At 49.0% G+C, this 18,975-nt stretch overlaps 5 protein-coding genes across 5 annotated transcripts; 2 read left to right on the forward strand and 3 right to left on the reverse strand.

Annotated features, from left to right (window-relative positions):
- Window positions 1–1,572: 1,572 nt before the first annotated feature.
- Window positions 1,573–2,724, forward strand: MONOS_16359c1 (uncharacterized protein; the record flags this gene model as incomplete). The annotated part of the gene is made up of 1 exon (XM_067869269.1): window positions 1,573–2,724. The coding sequence occupies one exon, from the start codon at window positions 1,573–1,575 to the stop codon at window positions 2,722–2,724; it is 1,152 nt and encodes a 383-aa protein (XP_067734075.1).
- Window positions 2,725–4,086: 1,362 nt separating this feature from the next.
- On the reverse strand, window positions 4,087–7,542 carry MONOS_16362 (alanyl-tRNA synthetase, incomplete, only C-terminal part; the record flags this gene model as incomplete). Its single annotated transcript, XM_067869272.1, has 4 exons — window positions 4,087–5,739; window positions 5,916–6,978; window positions 7,135–7,247; window positions 7,363–7,542. 4 exons carry the CDS (start codon window positions 7,540–7,542, stop codon window positions 4,087–4,089), a joined length of 3,009 nt encoding a protein of 1,002 aa, XP_067734076.1.
- A 3,850-nt stretch (window positions 7,543–11,392) lies between these two features.
- On the forward strand, window positions 11,393–15,495 carry MONOS_16439 (alanyl-tRNA synthetase, incomplete, only N-terminal part; the record flags this gene model as incomplete). Its single annotated transcript, XM_067869348.1, has 4 exons — window positions 11,393–11,572; window positions 11,688–11,800; window positions 11,956–12,349; window positions 12,409–15,495. 4 exons carry the CDS (start codon window positions 11,393–11,395, stop codon window positions 14,845–14,847), a joined length of 3,126 nt encoding a protein of 1,041 aa, XP_067734077.1. The 3' UTR covers window positions 14,848–15,495.
- A 409-nt stretch (window positions 15,496–15,904) lies between these two features.
- Window positions 15,905–18,374, reverse strand: MONOS_17084 (uncharacterized protein; the record flags this gene model as incomplete). Its single annotated transcript, XM_067869969.1, has 1 exon — window positions 15,905–18,374. One exon carries the CDS (start codon window positions 18,372–18,374, stop codon window positions 16,206–16,208), a length of 2,169 nt encoding a protein of 722 aa, XP_067734078.1. The 3' UTR covers window positions 15,905–16,205.
- Window positions 18,375–18,436: 62 nt separating this feature from the next.
- Window positions 18,437–18,888, reverse strand: MONOS_17085 (uncharacterized protein; the record flags this gene model as incomplete). The annotated part of the gene is made up of 2 exons (XM_067869970.1): window positions 18,437–18,788; window positions 18,860–18,888. 2 exons carry the CDS (start codon window positions 18,886–18,888, stop codon window positions 18,437–18,439), a joined length of 381 nt encoding a protein of 126 aa, XP_067734079.1.
- Window positions 18,889–18,975: the final 87 nt, after the last annotated feature.

The raw sequence follows: 18,975 nt of genomic DNA on the forward strand, positions 1-18,975 counted from the left end.
TTGTGGAATGCTCAGAGGAGGTGTGGCTGGAAAACATGGGGATGGTGTTTCGGGGAGGATTCCGGTCGGCACATGAGTGTCTTGTGGTGGAGCTGAATGGGAGCTGCACGATTTCGCGGGGAGTGTTTTCATCAGAGGGAGAGGGGATTGTGGTGGAGCACACGCTGGTGAGGGTGGTGTCGGGGAGGTTTGAGATGAGGGAGTCGCGGGTGGAGGGGATATGTGGGAGAAAGGCACTGATGCGGTTTGAGGAGAGCAGTGTTGTGGGAGTTGTTGGGTTTGAGGCGAGGGAGCTGGATGTGGGAGAGTCGGTGATGTGGATCGGCACAGGGGCAAAGGTCACAGTGAAAGAAATGGAGTGTTGGGATGTTGTGTGTGGAGGCTGCTCTGTTGTGAGTGTTGGAGATGGCGATGATGGTGAAGATGATGAGGGAAGGGGAAGGGGAGTGAAGGAAGGAGGATCTGTGAAGGTGGCACACTCTTTTGTGAGGAACATCAGGCGAAGCACAGAGGGGGCATGTGCTGTTGAGGCGAGATTGGAGGATGTGGAGATGGTGGTTGCAAACTGTTCGTTTGGCAACAACACAACGCCTGGAAGGAAGGGGCAGATCATGAGTGTTGAGGGGAGTGGGGAGCTGGTGGTGGAGGGATCGTTGTTTGAGGGGAAAGTGGGAAAGGACAAAGAGAGTCTGGGAAATGCACAGGGGGATGAGATGTGCAGATGGAATGGATCGCTGGTGGAGCTGGTGGAGAGCAAGGGGTGGTGAGAGACACGACAGTGAGGGATGGGGCAGAGGGAGGGATGGGAGTGGTTGGGGGAGTGTTGTTGTGGAGAAGGGGGTGTTTGAGGGGAACAGGCCATTGGCAGGGATGGAGAAGTATCCGTCGTATCGGAGGAACATTTTGTGCAGCGGGATGGGAGAAGTGGACGTGGTGAGTGTGAAGGGCGGAGACGGGATGGGGGCGAGGAGCTCGATGTGGATGCTGAACGAAGGGTGCAATGTGAAGGGGATCACAGAAGACAGAGGCTCTTCGTTCTTCATCCCCACGCTGAGAGAGGTGAGAGTGGAAGAATCATCAGAAGCAGAAAATGTGTCAGAGGCGAGAGTGAGATTTGTGGGGTCACTCCTTATTCCGTGCAACCTGTCGTTCAGGGTTGTGGTTGTTGTTGAAGATGTTGAGCAGATTGAGTGTTTCGAATTTGAGGAGGCGGGGCATGTGAGCGAGGATGAAGCTGTGGGGAAGATTCCGTTGTCTGTTGTTTCGGGAGCATCAGCGCAGACAGAAGTGAAAGTGTGCATCCTCTTTGGAAATGCAGAGTCTCCTTCATCGACAGAGTCGTTCATCATCAAAAATAAAAGTGAGCCCAAGGTTGATGGAGAAGATAGAATTGCTGAAGGTGGGAAAGGAGGAAAATTTTCATGGGTGTTGATTGTGTGTGTTGTAATTGTAGTAATACTTTTGATTGCATTGATCATATCTATTATTCGATGGAGAAAAGCTAAAAATGAGAATAAAGATCTGAGAGAGATTGTTGATGATAACATCAGAAAAGATCCGAAGGCTTTTGAGATGGTGACGATGGAGATGTCGCCTGAAGAGCAGTGGAGGAGAGCAGAGAGAGAGGCAGAGAAGAAGAATGAAGAGAGGATCAAGAAGAGAATGAATGGAAAGGAGATGGTGCATTCGGAGTCTGAAGAGTATCTTTTGAGCGAGAGTGGTTCAACTGAATACATCTTGGGAAAGGACTCAGACAAGATCCCAGATTGGGCATTGGAAAAGGTTGAAGAAGAGGAAATTAGAAAACAGACTCCATCACCATCCACCTCAACCACTTCAACAACTGATTCAGATTCCACATTTGTTCGAGGGGAGGATCTGTGCCCAACCACTTCATCTATGTCTAATCTGGTGGATGCAATGGCCTGTTCGTCTCCTCATGAGAAATTGATTGTGGATCTGAGGGATTCGCTGTTCATGCTGCTTCATGGGAGGAATGAGAAGAAAGAGATGGCGATTGGAAGTCTTCAACAAAGAGAGCAGACAGCTGCCCAGATCCTGTTCTGGGTGGCCAATCTTGCACTTCACTCCTTTGATGAGATGGAAAACGGATTATCTTCACTGGCCAATCTGAGTCCTCACATTGTTCTTTTCTCAGAACACATGGTGATCTGCATTGCCCTCCACTCCGACTGCTCATCAGACTCAGACACTTCATCATCGATCTCATCAACAACAGTTGTGACATCTGCAAGTGATGATGATGATGACTCTCTGCCTTCATCAGCTTTTGAGGATGAGGATGATTCCAGGAAGGAGTGCTTGAGGTGGAAGGCGCCAGAGTTGTTGATCAACAAAAACATGGGAGCAACGAAGGAGTCGGTGGCATTCTCGATTGGGATGATGCTGTGGGAGTGCTTGACGCTGGAGATCCCGTTTGGGGAGTATGAGGCAGAGGTGGCGGGGCAGAAGATTGTGAATGGGGAGAGACCGAGGAAGGATGTGAAGAGCACGGGAAGTCTGAGCACAGTGGTTGGCCAGTGCCTTTCAGCAGTTCCGGAACAACGGCCCACGCTGGCTGGGCTGAAGCGAGAGTTTATCCAGCGGTTTCCGGCAGGAGGTTTAGTCATGACTGTGTCGGATGCTGTGGATGTTGAGGAAGACACAAACGGAACAAACAATGGGAGTGGGAATGGGAGTTGGAGCTTGATGAGCGAGAGATGAAAAGTGTTTGAGGGGTTGGTGTTTGTGTTTGTGGAGCTTGTGAAGATACCATTTGGGATTGGATGGGAAGAGAAGAAAACAGAAGCATTTGAGCTTTGAATGTTTTTTGTTTGTTTTTGTGGGGTATTGGCTCTTTCATTGAGAGAGTCAGATGCCTTTCACCTGTTTTTGGTTGTTGGGTGTGTTGCAATGGGTAAAGATGGAAAGCTTCTGTTTTCCCTTCTGTTTTCTTTTTATCTTTTTATTTCACTTTTTGTTTTTTGTTTTGAAAGGAGTTGTCATTTCAAACAGTTTCAACAATTTGGAGATGTGGGGAGTAAGGCATTGAATTTGTTCGTTTGGGCCACAGCTAGTACACAACAACATTCCGATAAAAGCATTGGCATCTTTTCACAATTCTGAACAATCAAAACAAAAAACGAAAGAGTTTTGATGAAACAATGATTTCAAAGAACTTTATTTTTTCCCATGCCTTCTTGTCTGCTTTTTGTGCTCATGGTTATTCTCCACATTTGACGTGAGAATGAAAATTGAAGCGACAGGAGAGGTTGAACAGACAAAGGTTAAGAAAAGAGAGGAGGTCTGTTCCCATCTGCAAATAATTTTTGGTGAACCTTTTGGTCATTTTCTCAATAAATGCACAGAGAAGTGGGCCAATCATCTACCACCACCAATAATAAGAGAATGAGAAAGAAAAGAAAGTGAATGTTTGCTAAATAGAGTGTACAGCGTGTTGTGGGTGCAGCCAATGCCCATTCAGTAGAGCATCGCAGAGCAGAAGTGAAAGCAAAGGCAAAGGCAAACATAAAAAACAAAACGAGAAAAGGAAGACAAAGATAAAGAAGATAATAATTATTATGATTACGTTAATGACTATGATTGATAATTGATGAATAAAAAAAAAAATTAAATAAATAAATAAAGAAATAAAAGTACTGAGAGAAACAACAGAGCAACGAATGAATGCAGAAACATGAATATTCGAAGCAATTATGGCCAGTCATGCCCCTTCGTCAGCCAACAACTCTCAAACTCTCAAAAGGACATCTGCTGCCTTTCCTCCTTCATTTTTCCCCTCTTTTGTGCTGCAATCACAGATCCAGCTGCACAAACCCATGCTTCTCGAAGTACCCCACCACCGGCTGCCACGATCGCAGCGACACACACTTCAGCTGCACTGTCCAGTTCGGCAGCGGCTTCCCTTCCTCCTGCTTCACCCCTGCCTTCCCTTTCCCCACCTCCACCACCAAAGGCGCTGCCTTGTCCTTCTTCTTTGCTCCACCTGCCGCTCCTGCTGGTGCTGGAGAAGTTGATGAGGATGACGAGGATGACGAGGATGAGGGTGATGACGAAGCAGCTGGCTCAGTTGCTGCATTGGCTGCATCCACAACTGCCTTCAGCCCTTCCATCGTGATCTCCTCTGATTCCAATTCCGATGATGATGAGGAGGAGGATGAGGATGTTGCGGGAGGCACCCAGCCGAGGATCCCATACACATATGTCGGCCCCACAAACACAACCCCCCACTTCCCATTCGGACTTCCAATGAATGCCTCGCTGCTCTCTGCCCCTTTCTCCCCTTTTTTCTTTCTCTGCCTTCTCTGCCTGCTCCTGCGCTGCCCGGATCGCTCGCTTCGCTGCCACTGGCGCACGCGCAATGCACCACGTCAGGTTCGAGAAGTCTGCCGTCGCCACCAGCGTCAGCGCCGCATTCGACCGAGTAAACGCCCGCTTCACAATCTCGTTCTGGTACTTCGGCAGCAGCGTCAGCGACAGCTTGTACGCATCAAAGAACTTCACCGCACACGAGTAGAACTCCGCCGGCGTCGTCGCCCACGCCTTGCAGATCTGGCTGTCCCGCTCGTCCAGCTCCTCGTAGCTCTCCCGCGCCCGCGGCCCCGCCACAAACTCCAGCCGCACCGCCCCGTCTCCTTCCCGCGTCGCCCCCACAACCCGGATCAGCAGCACCTCCTGCGTGTTGTTCAGGTGCGACCCGCAGCACGCCTCCACGTCTGCATCCCCCATGCTCACCACTCGCACATTCAGCCCCGGCACCACCCCGCCCTGGTACAGCGAGAACCCGTGCTCCCGCTCTGCATCCTCCTTCTTCATGTGCCGCTTCGTGATCGGCAGCCGCGCCATCACCAGCGCGTTCGCCCGGTCCTGGATCGCCCGCACCTCCTCCCGCGTCAGCGCTGCAAAGTGCGTGATGTCCAGGTGCGCCCCGCTCACCGTCTTCTTCGCCGACGCCTGCCACACATGCGGCCCCAGCACATGCTGCGCTGCTGCATGCACCAGATGCGTCGCGGTGTGGTGGCACGCCAGCTGGTACCGCCGCGCCCGGTCAACCTCTCCATACGCCTTCACCGCCCCTGCTCCAGCCCCACTCTCCCACCCCTTCGCAATCGCCGACGCCTCTGCCTCTGTCAGCGCTGGCACCACCCGGTGCGCCACACAGTGCCCACACTTCACCACATCCACCACTGCAAACTCTTTCCCCTTCCTCTTCCCGCACTTGCACTTGCACTTGCATTTCTCATCGCTCGATGAACTCGATGAACTCGACGAGCATTCTTCCTCCCCTTCTCCTCCCCCAAACTCGATCCACAGCTTCCCTGTGTCGTTCTCCTGCCCGCCCGACGTCGGATAGAACAGCGTCTCGTCCAGCACCACCAGGTCCCTCTCCCGCGTCTCGTTGTTCACAAACACCCGGATGCACCTCCCCTCAAACCCCAGGTCCTCCAGATCCATCGGCTTCTCCACCGCCGGATCCGACTCCTCCCGCCGCGCATACAGCAGCTCCTTCGTCTCCGGCACCCCTTTCATCTGCTCCGCATACGCGTTCACCCCCGTCGACAGCTGCCGCGTCGTCTTCTCCTTCATCTCCGCCAGCTCCGAGTAGTAGTTCTGCGGGATCTGCTGCCCCGTCACTTTCGCTATCTGGTCTGGCATCACCCCGTATGTCGTCGACAGCTTGATCCAGTCCTCCACCGTCAGCTCCACATCCTTCACCGCCTTCCCGTCTTTTCCTCCTTTCCCCCGCCTTTCTTCCCCTTCCCTCCAGCCGGAGCTGAAGAAGATGATGATGAAGCAGATGAAGAGGCAGAAGACGAGCTGCTGCCCTTCGCTGCCCCTTCCCTCCGCTCAATCTCCTTCGCTCGCTCGTTCTGCACTGCAATAATCCGCCCCACTGCATCGTTGTCTGTGTCCCGCCACTTCTCATACTCCTTCCGCACAATTTTCTCCAGCGACGGGTTCTCTGTGAATGTCCCGTACAGCCCCCGCAGCGTCTCCCGGTGGATCGCCATCAGCTCGCAAAGCCCTTCCACCCCGCCGATCTTCTCCCACCACCCCCGATTCCCCAGCACCGCAAACACCCGCCGCAGCAGGCTCCGCAGATTCGACCCTCCTCCCGTCGACGACGGCAGCGACCCGTCCTCAATCGCCACCAGAAACGTCCGCGTGTGGTCCGCAACCACAATCAGATCCCGTCCCAGCTCCACTCCCTCCCGCAGCGTCTTCACTTCCATCCCCAGCCGCTCCGCAATCTCTGCCCACGTCTTGTCGATGTCCTCGCACTCGTCAATGTTCAGCAGGCAGCTGTACGGCCCAAACTTCCGCCACACACTCGCATCCACCTCCGCCCCCGTCTTCTCCTTCAGAAACGCCAGCGCCTCCGGAAACACATCCGTGTACGACGTGTTCGACCCGTTCACCAGAAACGGGATACGCTCCAGCCCAATCCCCACATCCATCACCCGCAGCGGTAGCGGCGCCCACGTCTTCTTCACCATGTCCGCCTTGAACTCCATAAACACCATGTTCCCCACCTCAATCCCTTTCACAAAGAACTCCACACACGGCCCCAGATTCCCGCCCCCAGCCCACACATCCTCGATAAACGTGATGTCCCCCTTCGGGATCCCCAGCGTCTCCGTCAGCCATCGCAGGTTGTTTTCAATCAGCCGCGTCCGCGGGTACTCCGTGTCTTCCTGCGGATAGAACGACTGGATTCCAATCATCACAAACCCGCTGTAGTGCCGCCCCGAAATCCCGATCGAGTCCAGGTCGTTGAACCGCAGGCAGAACTGCGGGCAGATCAGCGGGTTTGCCGGCGGCTTCAGCTCCCCGCTCACGCAGTACGGCTGGAACGCATAGATCCCTGCTGCCACATAGTCCACATCATCTCGCCACCGCGCCACCACCGGATACCGCTTGATCGCTGTATGCGGCGGCGTCGTCGTCTCAAACGAGCTGCATCACCCACACCCCGCCAAAGCAGAAACACACAAGTCGCAAGTTGCAAGTCAAAAGTCAAAAGCCACAGCCAAATCAAAATGAAATGAAATGAGATGAGATGAAATTAATTAAAAAAAAAATAAAACGCTGCCCAGCTGCAGCCCTGCACACCTCTTAAACCCTTCCCACGCTTCCTTATACGTGATCTTGTGGCCCTGCGCCCCGATCCCGCACCCCACCCCGATGTGCCCGTACTTCCCTTCGCAGTTGCTGTCGCCGCATGTCTGCACACATTCACAAAACACACAAACACAAAAATCACACAAATCACACGGCCCCCGCAAAAACACCCCAAAAACAGTCTTCAACACAAAAACACTAACAGCAGCAACGCATAACTGTTCGCTCCGGCGACGCGCGCCAATAGTTGTGCCCGCACTTGCACGTCACCCGCTCGAACCCGTAGTCCTTCAGCACCACGGTGGGGTAGTACTTCTCCCACTCCCGCGCAAATATCGGTCTTGCATACGCTTTCAGCTCTTTCGATGAGCACGGATGCGCTTCTTCTTCTGCTGCCATCACAAACAATGGAATCCTTCCCAAAACAAAATTTTTTTGTCCATCTTGATTTTTATTTTTTTAACTTTTTTGTTTGATGCATTTTTGTTTGTGAAAATATAAAAGTAAGTTTTATTATTATTAAAAAAACGATTAATCATTTTAAAAAAGAATTAAAATTTGCTTTAAAAAAAAAAAGAAAAAGAAAAAGAAAAAAAAATCTTTTCATTTAAACAATATTTGTAAATTATACATGTATAATTTTAATAGGAAGAAGAAAATTTGTATGCAATATTCTTAAAGTTATTCAAGAAATACTCCGCAATAGTCTGAAGGAACTGATGGAAAAGGGGACAGTTGGTTGGAATTTATGTTGAAGAAATTAGGATTTTGGTAATAGCCAATATTTTGATATGATTGGAAAAGAGGGGTATTTTTTGATGCACTTTCCGATTTTGCTTTATCGTCAAAAACAATATTTTTTGCATAAATTTTTGAGTCATTGCCATACTGGATTGACATTTGATGCATATCAACGTTTAGCAAATTAGTTGATTGTTCTTCGAATTCACCTGATTTAAGAGGATGAGTATTTTTCTTTTTTTTCCTGACGATACAAAATATCACAACAAATGTCGAAGCTCCAATCACAACGGCAGCACCTACAGCAACTCCCACAACCATCGCAATTTTATTTCCCCCCTTTGAGTTTGAGTTAACAACTTTTGACAAATACAATAAATCACCATTGGCGAAATCATTTGAAGAGCGAAGATAAACCAAGCGAGTGTAAATTTCATCAGAATCGTCACCCCTTTCGCTTGTCAGCTCACGAGAAGATATTTCTGCCGAAGCAGAAGTCTCACTGTCAATTGAGGAGAAATTAAAACGATTACATTTATTAATCTTGCCCATCTTTAAAAAGACAATTTCAAATGAAAGTGAACAAGGAATGAACAATGTCCCTTCAAAAAGCAATGTTGCTGTTTGTGAATCTGAACTTTTATTAAGCTTAACACTTTTCAGAACAGGAATGAAAAATGGAGATTCGAATTTGGCAATATCCCCCTCGACTGTACATCCATCGCATAGCAAAAAGAACGATCGAGATTCTTCTGTTCCATCGCCTCCTCGCACATTCTTCACATCAATATTTCCATTTTTGTAATAGATGTTTCTTCTTAAAGACGGAAATTCTGTTCCAATTCCATTGTTTTCAAATAAGCAATTATCGAATGAGCTTACTGTGTCAATTGCATATAATGCACCAGATATTAAGGAAGAAAAGGTATCATTACTAAAAGTTGCTTCGCAACGTTTAAGATATATGCATCCATCTGTCCAATCACATGAAATTGAATTTGAAGGCTTAAGGAACATCTTATTTGGAGATTGGATCATTGCTTCATTAAACTCATTTGTTATTGAAATGCTGTTAAGTGTTAATGACCAATCAGTTGCTTTTATGACATTAGAAGATTCACTCTCAGTAACATCAATTTCATCAAACATGCAATCAGAAAAAAGTACATGAGGAAGGGTTTCTTCATTGTCAAATGCTGATAACAATGAGCTTGATGTCAGCGAATGGGATGAAGATAAATCATTTGATAAAGATGCGAATTCAAACAGTGATCCCGATGATAAAGAAACTGACGAAACATTAGTTGATTCTATTTTCACATTTGCTGAGTTTTCAAAAAAGAAGACAGAGGCCGAAAACGATAACTTTTCCTGTAACAGCGTTGCAAGAAAATCTACCTTCATAAATGTGAATGAGTGCAGTTGGAAAGTTTTCGATCTTCACACTAAATGTACAATAAGAGATATTGAAATTGAATCCTGTTGAGGAAATAATCGAATTGAGATTTTTGCTCGTTTCTTGAATGACAAGATTCAGCTGTGAAAAGACCATTGTACCATGACAATTAATAAAATCAAACATGGTGGATGGATTCTGCTCCTGTACAACAATTTGACTCCGTTCGTTCACTTCATTGTCAGCATCAAACGAGGAAAAGCTTTGATTCGGAGAAGTGATGCACACATCAAATATTATGAGTTCTTGCTGAATAAATGATTTTTCCTTTACAATAATTGTACGCTTTGAAAAGTTTAATTCAGGAAGCAGATGATCAAATCCTCCTTCAATCGAATAGCATGCATTATTATCATTGCTCGTTCCACATCTTTCCTCATCGATTCCTCTTTCAGAAACAGTTACAACGTAATCTTGTGAAATATTCAAGAATTTATTAATCAGATCTACTGGTTCTTCAATTTCATCGTTTGCTCCTTTCATTTGAGCTCTTCCATACACAGCTTCATTTCCTGTTCTATCAAAACAAAAATATGAAGGTTTTATTTTATTTTCGAGATCTGGACAGATTAGATAGAACCAAGGAGTTTTTCCATTCAACGATTGGTCTGAAACTGTTATATTCCACTTGATAACATTGATTCCAGTGAATTCCAACTGAATAGTATTATCTGCGCAATAAATATACAGCAAAGTTCCATTATGAGCATTTTCGACAACATTTTCTCCAATAAATGTGTTGAAAGTGAATGATAGTGCAGAGTTTTGTTGCATGTCCAATAAAAAGGCACCACCTTTTTTAGAGTTAAATGAAATGTTTTTGAATGAGCATTCAGTTATAATGATTTGCTGTTCATTGCACGAATGCATTTCCAGAATTGTCGGATAATTATTTAGATTGTGAATTGAACTAAAAGTATTTGCTTTCATTTCAAGCAGAGAATAATTTGATACAAGAGCAATTTCGTTCTGAACTGAAAATATGAGCTTAACACTTGCATTTTCATTCGCATCATGCAATTCTTCAATGTTAATCAACACTCCATGATCACTGGAAAAGTCACGTAATGTCTCATACATTTGAAAAATGCTGTCCCAAATTTGCAAATAACATGAAGGATTTGAACGAATTGTTCCAAATAAGTCTGTCCAATTCGAAAATAGGCATTGTCTAACAAGCAATCTACCAGATTCCACTGTAACCAAATAGTAGCGATGCATTCTTACTGATTTGTTTCCTATGAAGGAACATTCTAACAAATCAAGACGAGTGTCATAGTCACAGTTGTCTGATGGATCACATCTCGTTCGTATTATTTCCTGATGAACAGTCTCCATGTTGCCAGGGTCCAAAAACCTAAGACAACAAATTTCTAATACTTTGGAATTATAAAGCAATGGGCCTTCATTTGAATCATGCTCAAAATTTAAAACTACATCGTGCAATTCCTTCTTATTTTCTTTCATAGATGCTATGTATGTATTCCATACATCTACGATTTTATTGTTTTCTATATCTGACATTATGTATATCATTCTTTTGTGATCATTTCCACTAAGACGTTCAACTGCATACGTCAAAGTTTTGCACGGATTATCTTTGCTTCCACACTCATCTGTATCTAAAGAATTATTTTCAACATAAACACTTTCCAGTGGTTGTGATGCGTTATTACGAACATTTCTATCACCATAAGAGAATGCTTCTTTAAATGAAGGTGACGGGAAATCAATATTGCAAAATTTTGAATTATTATCTGTAATTTTTTCGTTTCTTTCCATTTGATAATTATTGCCAATCATATTCATAGCAGATATTGCTCCTTTGCATAAAGCATTTTCGGATATAAAATCATTATCAGTTGTACCATTTTCAACAAAACATTTGCATAAAATGCAAATATTTACAAAAATATATGCAATATTTCTCCAAATACAATAAATATCATCACAAAATAATTTCATAAATAGCTCTTAAAGATCCATAAATCAAAATAATTTTAAAATAGAAAATAGAATATTTTTGTTTTGGGAAGGATTCCATTGTTTGTGATGGCAGCAGAAGAAGAAGCGCATCCGTGCTCATCGAAAGAGCTGAAAGCGTATGCAAGACCGATATTTGCGCGGGAGTGGGAGAAGTACTACCCCACCGTGGTGCTGAAGGACTACGGGTTCGAGCGGGTGACGTGCAAGTGCGGGCACAACTATTGGCGCGCGTCGCCGGAGCGAACAGTTATGCGTTGCTGCTGTTAGTGTTTTTGTGTTGAAGACTGTTTTTGGGGTGTTTTTGCGGGGGCCGTGTGATTTGTGTGATTTTTGTGTTTGTGTGTTTTGTGAATGTGTGCAGACATGCGGCGACAGCAACTGCGAAGGGAAGTACGGGCACATCGGGGTGGGGTGCGGGATCGGGGCGCAGGGCCACAAGATCACGTATAAGGAAGCGTGGGAAGGGTTTAAGAGGTGTGCAGGGCTGCAGCTGGGCAGCGTTTTATTTTTTTTTAATTAATTTCATCTCATCTCATTTCATTTCATTTTGATTTGGCTGTGGCTTTTGACTTTTGACTTGCAACTTGCGACTTGTGTGTTTCTGCTTTGGCGGGGTGTGGGTGATGCAGCTCGTTTGAGACGACGACGCCGCCGCATACAGCGATCAAGCGGTATCCGGTGGTGGCGCGGTGGCGAGATGATGTGGACTATGTGGCAGCAGGGATCTATGCGTTCCAGCCGTACTGCGTGAGCGGGGAGCTGAAGCCGCCGGCAAACCCGCTGATCTGCCCGCAGTTCTGCCTGCGGTTCAACGACCTGGACTCGATCGGGATTTCGGGGCGGCACTACAGCGGGTTTGTGATGATTGGAATCCAGTCGTTCTATCCGCAGGAAGACACGGAGTACCCGCGGACGCGGCTGATTGAAAACAACCTGCGATGGCTGACGGAGACGCTGGGGATCCCGAAGGGGACATCACGTTTATCGAGGATGTGTGGGCTGGGGGCGGGAATCTGGGGCCGTGTGTGGAGTTCTTTGTGAAAGGGATTGAGGTGGGGAACATGGTGTTTATGGAGTTCAAGGCGGACATGGTGAAGAAGACGTGGGCGCCGCTACCGCTGCGGGTGATGGATGTGGGGATTGGGCTGGAGCGTATCCCGTTTCTGGTGAACGGGTCGAACACGTCGTACACGGATGTGTTTCCGGAGGCGCTGGCGTTTCTGAAGGAGAAGACGGGGGCGGAGGTGGATGCGAGTGTGTGGCGGAAGTTTGGGCCGTACAGCTGCCTGCTGAACATTGACGAGTGCGAGGACATCGACAAGACGTGGGCAGAGATTGCGGAGCGGCTGGGGATGGAAGTGAAGACGCTGCGGGAGGGAGTGGAGCTGGGACGGGATCTGATTGTGGTTGCGGACCACACGCGGACGTTTCTGGTGGCGATTGAGGACGGGTCGCTGCCGTCGTCGACGGGAGGAGGGTCGAATCTGCGGAGCCTGCTGCGGCGGGTGTTTGCGGTGCTGGGGAATCGGGGGTGGTGGGAGAAGATCGGCGGGGTGGAAGGGCTTTGCGAGCTGATGGCGATCCACCGGGAGACGCTGCGGGGGCTGTACGGGACATTCACAGAGAACCCGTCGCTGGAGAAAATTGTGCGGAAGGAGTATGAGAAGTGGCGGGACACAGACAACGATGCAGTGGGGCGGATTATTGCAGTGCAGAACGAGCGAGCGAAGGAGATTGAGCGGAGGGAAGGGGCAGCGAAGGGCAGCAGCTCGTCTTCTGCCTCTTCATCTGCTTCATCATCATCTTCTTCAGCTCCGGCTGGAGGGAAGGGGAAGAAAGGCGGGGGGAAAGGAGGAAAAGACGGGAAGGCGGTGAAGGATGTGGAGCTGACGGTGGAGGACTGGATCAAGCTGTCGACGACATACGGGGTGATGCCAGACCAGATAGCGAAAGTGACGGGGCAGCAGATCCCGCAGAACTACTACTCGGAGCTGGCGGAGATGAAGGAGAAGACGACGCGGCAGCTGTCGACGGGGGTGAACGCGTATGCGGAGCAGATGAAAGGGGTGCCGGAGACGAAGGAGCTGCTGTATGCGCGGCGGGAGGAGTCGGATCCGGCGGTGGAGAAGCCGATGGATCTGGAGGACCTGGGGTTTGAGGGGAGGTGCATCCGGGTGTTTGTGAACAACGAGACGCGGGAGAGGGACCTGGTGGTGCTGGACGAGACGCTGTTCTATCCGACGTCGGGCGGGCAGGAGAACGACACAGGGAAGCTGTGGATCGAGTTTGGGGGAGGAGAAGGGGAGGAAGAATGCTCGTCGAGTTCATCGAGTTCATCGAGCGATGAGAAATGCAAGTGCAAGTGCAAGTGCGGGAAGAGGAAGGGGAAAGAGTTTGCAGTGGTGGATGTGGTGAAGTGTGGGCACTGTGTGGCGCACCGGGTGGTGCCAGCGCTGACAGAGGCAGAGGCGTCGGCGATTGCGAAGGGGTGGGAGAGTGGGGCTGGAGCAGGGGCGGTGAAGGCGTATGGAGAGGTTGACCGGGCGCGGCGGTACCAGCTGGCGTGCCACCACACCGCGACGCATCTGGTGCATGCAGCAGCGCAGCATGTGCTGGGGCCGCATGTGTGGCAGGCGTCGGCGAAGAAGACGGTGAGCGGGGCGCACCTGGACATCACGCACTTTGCAGCGCTGACGCGGGAGGAGGTGCGGGCGATCCAGGACCGGGCGAACGCGCTGGTGATGGCGCGGCTGCCGATCACGAAGCGGCACATGAAGAAGGAGGATGCAGAGCGGGAGCACGGGTTCTCGCTGTACCAGGGCGGGGTGGTGCCGGGGCTGAATGTGCGAGTGGTGAGCATGGGGGATGCAGACGTGGAGGCGTGCTGCGGGTCGCACCTGAACAACACGCAGGAGGTGCTGCTGATCCGGGTTGTGGGGGCGACGCGGGAAGGAGACGGGGCGGTGCGGCTGGAGTTTGTGGCGGGGCCGCGGGCGCGGGAGAGCTACGAGGAGCTGGACGAGCGGGACAGCCAGATCTGCAAGGCGTGGGCGACGACGCCGGCGGAGTTCTACTCGTGTGCGGTGAAGTTCTTTGATGCGTACAAGCTGTCGCTGACGCTGCTGCCGAAGTACCAGAACGAGATTGTGAAGCGGGCGTTTACTCGGTCGAATGCGGCGCTGACGCTGGTGGCGACGGCAGACTTCTCGAACCTGACGTGGTGCATTGCGCGTGCGCCAGTGGCAGCGAAGCGAGCGATCCGGGCAGCGCAGGAGCAGGCAGAGAAGGCAGAGAAAGAAAAAGGGGAGAAAGGGGCAGAGAGCAGCGAGGCATTCATTGGAAGTCCGAATGGGAAGTGGGGGGTTGTGTTTGTGGGGCCGACATATGTGTATGGGATCCTCGGCTGGGTGCCTCCCGCAACATCCTCATCCTCCTCCCTCATCATCATCGGAATTGGAATCAGAGGAGATCACGATGGAAGGGCTGAAGGCAGTTGTGGATGCAGCCAATGCAGCAACTGAGCCAGCTGCTTCGTCATCACCCTCATCCTCGTCATCCTCGTCATCCTCATCAACTTCTCCAGCACCAGCAGGAGCGGCAGGTGGAGCAAAGAAGAAGGACAAGGCAGCGCCTTTGGTGGTGGAGGTGGGGAAAGGGAAGGCAGGGGTGAAGCAGGAGGGAAGGGAAGCCGCTGCCGAACTGGACAGTGCAGCTGAAGTGTGTGTTGCTGCGATCGTGGCAGCCGGTGGTGGGGTACTTCGAGAAGCATGGGTTTGTGCAGCTGGATCTGTGATTGCAGCACAAAAGAGGGGAAAAATGAAGGAGGAAAGGCAGCAGATGTCCTTTTGAGAGTTTGAGAGTTGTTGGCTGACGAAGGGGCATGACTGGCCATAATTGCTTCGAATATTCATGTTTCTGCATTCATTCGTTGCTCTGTTGTTTCTCTCAGTACTTTTATTTCTTTATTTATTTATTTAATTTTTTTTTATTCATCAATTATCAATCATAGTCATTAACGTAATCATAATAATTATTATCTTCTTTATCTTTGTCTTCCTTTTCTCGTTTTGTTTTTTATGTTTGCCTTTGCCTTTGCTTTCACTTCTGCTCTGCGATGCTCTACTGAATGGGCATTGGCTGCACCCACAACACGCTGTACACTCTATTTAGCAAACATTCACTTTCTTTTCTTTCTCATTCTCTTATTATTGGTGGTGGTAGATGATTGGCCCACTTCTCTGTGCATTTATTGAGAAAATGACCAAAAGGTTCACCAAAAATTATTTGCAGATGGGAACAGACCTCCTCTCTTTTCTTAACCTTTGTCTGTTCAACCTCTCCTGTCGCTTCAATTTTCATTCTCACGTCAAATGTGGAGAATAACCATGAGCACAAAAAGCAGACAAGAAGGCATGGGAAAAATAAAGTTCTTTGAAATCATTGTTTCATCAAAACTCTTTCGTTTTTGTTTTGATTGTTCAGAATTGTGAAAAGATGCCAATGCTTTTATCGGAATGTTGTTGTGTACTAGCTGTGGCCCAAACGAACAAATTCAATGCCTTACTCCCCACATCTCCAAATTGTTGAAACTGTTTGAAATGACAACTCCTTTCAAAACAAAAAACAAAAAGTGAAATAAAAGATAAAAAGAAAACAGAAGGGAAAACAGAAGCTTTCCATCTTTACCCATTGCAACACACCCAACAACCAAAAACAGGTGAAAGGCATCTGACTCTCTCAATGAAAGAGCCAATACCCCACAAAAACAAACAAAAAACATTCAAAGCTCAAATGCTTCTGTTTTCTTCTCTTCCCATCCAATCCCAAATGGTATCTTCACAAGCTCCACAAACACAAACACCAACCCCTCAAACACTTTTCATCTCTCGCTCATCAAGCTCCAACTCCCATTCCCACTCCCATTGTTTGTTCCGTTTGTGTCTTCCTCAACATCCACAGCATCCGACACAGTCATGACTAAACCTCCTGCCGGAAACCGCTGGATAAACTCTCGCTTCAGCCCAGCCAGCGTGGGCCGTTGTTCCGGAACTGCTGAAAGGCACTGGCCAACCACTGTGCTCAGACTTCCCGTGCTCTTCACATCCTTCCTCGGTCTCTCCCCATTCACAATCTTCTGCCCCGCCACCTCTGCCTCATACTCCCCAAACGGGATCTCCAGCGTCAAGCACTCCCACAGCATCATCCCAATCGAGAATGCCACCGACTCCTTCGTTGCTCCCATGTTTTTGTTGATCAACAACTCTGGCGCCTTCCACCTCAAGCACTCCTTCCTGGAATCATCCTCATCCTCAAAAGCTGATGAAGGCAGAGAGTCATCATCATCATCACTTGCAGATGTCACAACTGTTGTTGATGAGATCGATGATGAAGTGTCTGAGTCTGATGAGCAGTCGGAGTGGAGGGCAATGCAGATCACCATGTGTTCTGAGAAAAGAACAATGTGAGGACTCAGATTGGCCAGTGAAGATAATCCGTTTTCCATCTCATCAAAGGAGTGAAGTGCAAGATTGGCCACCCAGAACAGGATCTGGGCAGCTGTCTGCTCTCTTTGTTGAAGACTTCCAATCGCCATCTCTTTCTTCTCATTCCTCCCATGAAGCAGCATGAACAGCGAATCCCTCAGATCCACAATCAATTTCTCATGAGGAGACGAACAGGCCATTGCATCCACCAGATTAGACATAGATGAAGTGGTTGGGCACAGATCCTCCCCTCGAACAAATGTGGAATCTGAATCAGTTGTTGAAGTGGTTGAGGTGGATGGTGATGGAGTCTGTTTTCTAATTTCCTCTTCTTCAACCTTTTCCAATGCCCAATCTGGGATCTTGTCTGAGTCCTTTCCCAAGATGTATTCAGTTGAACCACTCTCGCTCAAAAGATACTCTTCAGACTCCGAATGCACCATCTCCTTTCCATTCATTCTCTTCTTGATCCTCTCTTCATTCTTCTTCTCTGCCTCTCTCTCTGCTCTCCTCCACTGCTCTTCAGGCGACATCTCCATCGTCACCATCTCAAAAGCCTTCGGATCTTTTCTGATGTTATCATCAACAATCTCTCTCAGATCTTTATTCTCATTTTTAGCTTTTCTCCATCGAATAATAGATATGATCAATGCAATCAAAAGTATTACTACAATTACAACACACACAATCAACACCCATGAAAATTTTCCTCCTTTCCCACCTTCAGCAATTCTATCTTCTCCATCAACCTTGGGCTCACTTTTATTTTTGATGATGAACGACTCTGTCGATGAAGGAGACTCTGCATTTCCAAAGAGGATGCACACTTTCACTTCTGTCTGCGCTGATGCTCCCGAAACAACAGACAACGGAATCTTCCCCACAGCTTCATCCTCGCTCACATGCCCCGCCTCCTCAAATTCGAAACACTCAATCTGCTCAACATCTTCAACAACAACCACAACCCTGAACGACAGGTTGCACGGAATAAGGAGTGACCCCACAAATCTCACTCTCGCCTCTGACACATTTTCTGCTTCTGATGATTCTTCCACTCTCACCTCTCTCAGCGTGGGGATGAAGAACGAAGAGCCTCTGTCTTCTGTGATCCCCTTCACATTGCACCCTTCGTTCAGCATCCACATCGAGCTCCTCGCCCCCATCCCGTCTCCGCCCTTCACACTCACCACGTCCACTTCTCCCATCCCGCTGCACAAAATGTTCCTCCGATACGACGGATACTTCTCCATCCCTTGGCCTGTTCCCCTCAAACACCCCCTTCTCCACAACAACACTCCCCCAACCACTCCCATCCCTCCCTCTGCCCCATCCCTCACTGTCGTGTCTCTCACCACCCCCTTGCTCTCCACCAGCTCCACCAGCGATCCATTCCATCTGCACATCTCATCCCCCTGTGCATTTCCCAGACTCTCTTTGTCCTTTCCCACTTTCCCCTCAAACAACGATCCCTCCACCACCAGCTCCCCACTCCCCTCAACACTCATGATCTGCCCCTTCCTTCCAGGCGTTGTGTTGTTGCCAAACGAACAGTTTGCAACCACCATCTCCACATCCTCCAATCTCGCCTCAACAGCACATGCCCCCTCTGTGCTTCGCCTGATGTTCCTCACAAAGAGTGTGCCACCTTCACAGATCCTCCTTCCTTCACTCCCCTTCCCCTTCCCTCATCATCTTCACCATCATCGCCATCTCCAACACTCACAACAGAGCAGCCTCCACACACAACATCCCAACACTCCATTTCTTTCACTGTGACCTTTGCCCCTGTGCCGATCCACATCACCGACTCTCCCACATCCAGCTCCCTCGCCTCAAACCCAACAACTCCCACAACACTGCTCTCCTCAAACCGCATCAGTGCCTTTCTCCCACATATCCCCTCCACCCGCGACTCCCTCATCTCAAACCTCCCCGACACCACCCTCACCAGCGTGTGCTCCACCACAATCCCTCTCCCTCTGATGAAAACACTCCCCGCGAAATCGTGCAGCTCCCATTCAGCTCCACCACAAGACACTCATGTGCCGACCGGAATCCTCCCCGAAACACCATCCCCATGTTTTCCAGCCACACCTCCTCTGAGCATTCCACAACCCCCTCTGCCAACGGCTCCTGCTCCACCTCCTCCCAGAAACACCACCTTCG

Source organism: Monocercomonoides exilis, assembly GCF_001643675.1.
Source record: "Monocercomonoides exilis strain PA203 chromosome Unknown scaffold6-2077815, whole genome shotgun sequence".
Lineage (NCBI taxonomy): Eukaryota > Preaxostyla > Oxymonadida > Polymastigidae > Monocercomonoides > Monocercomonoides exilis.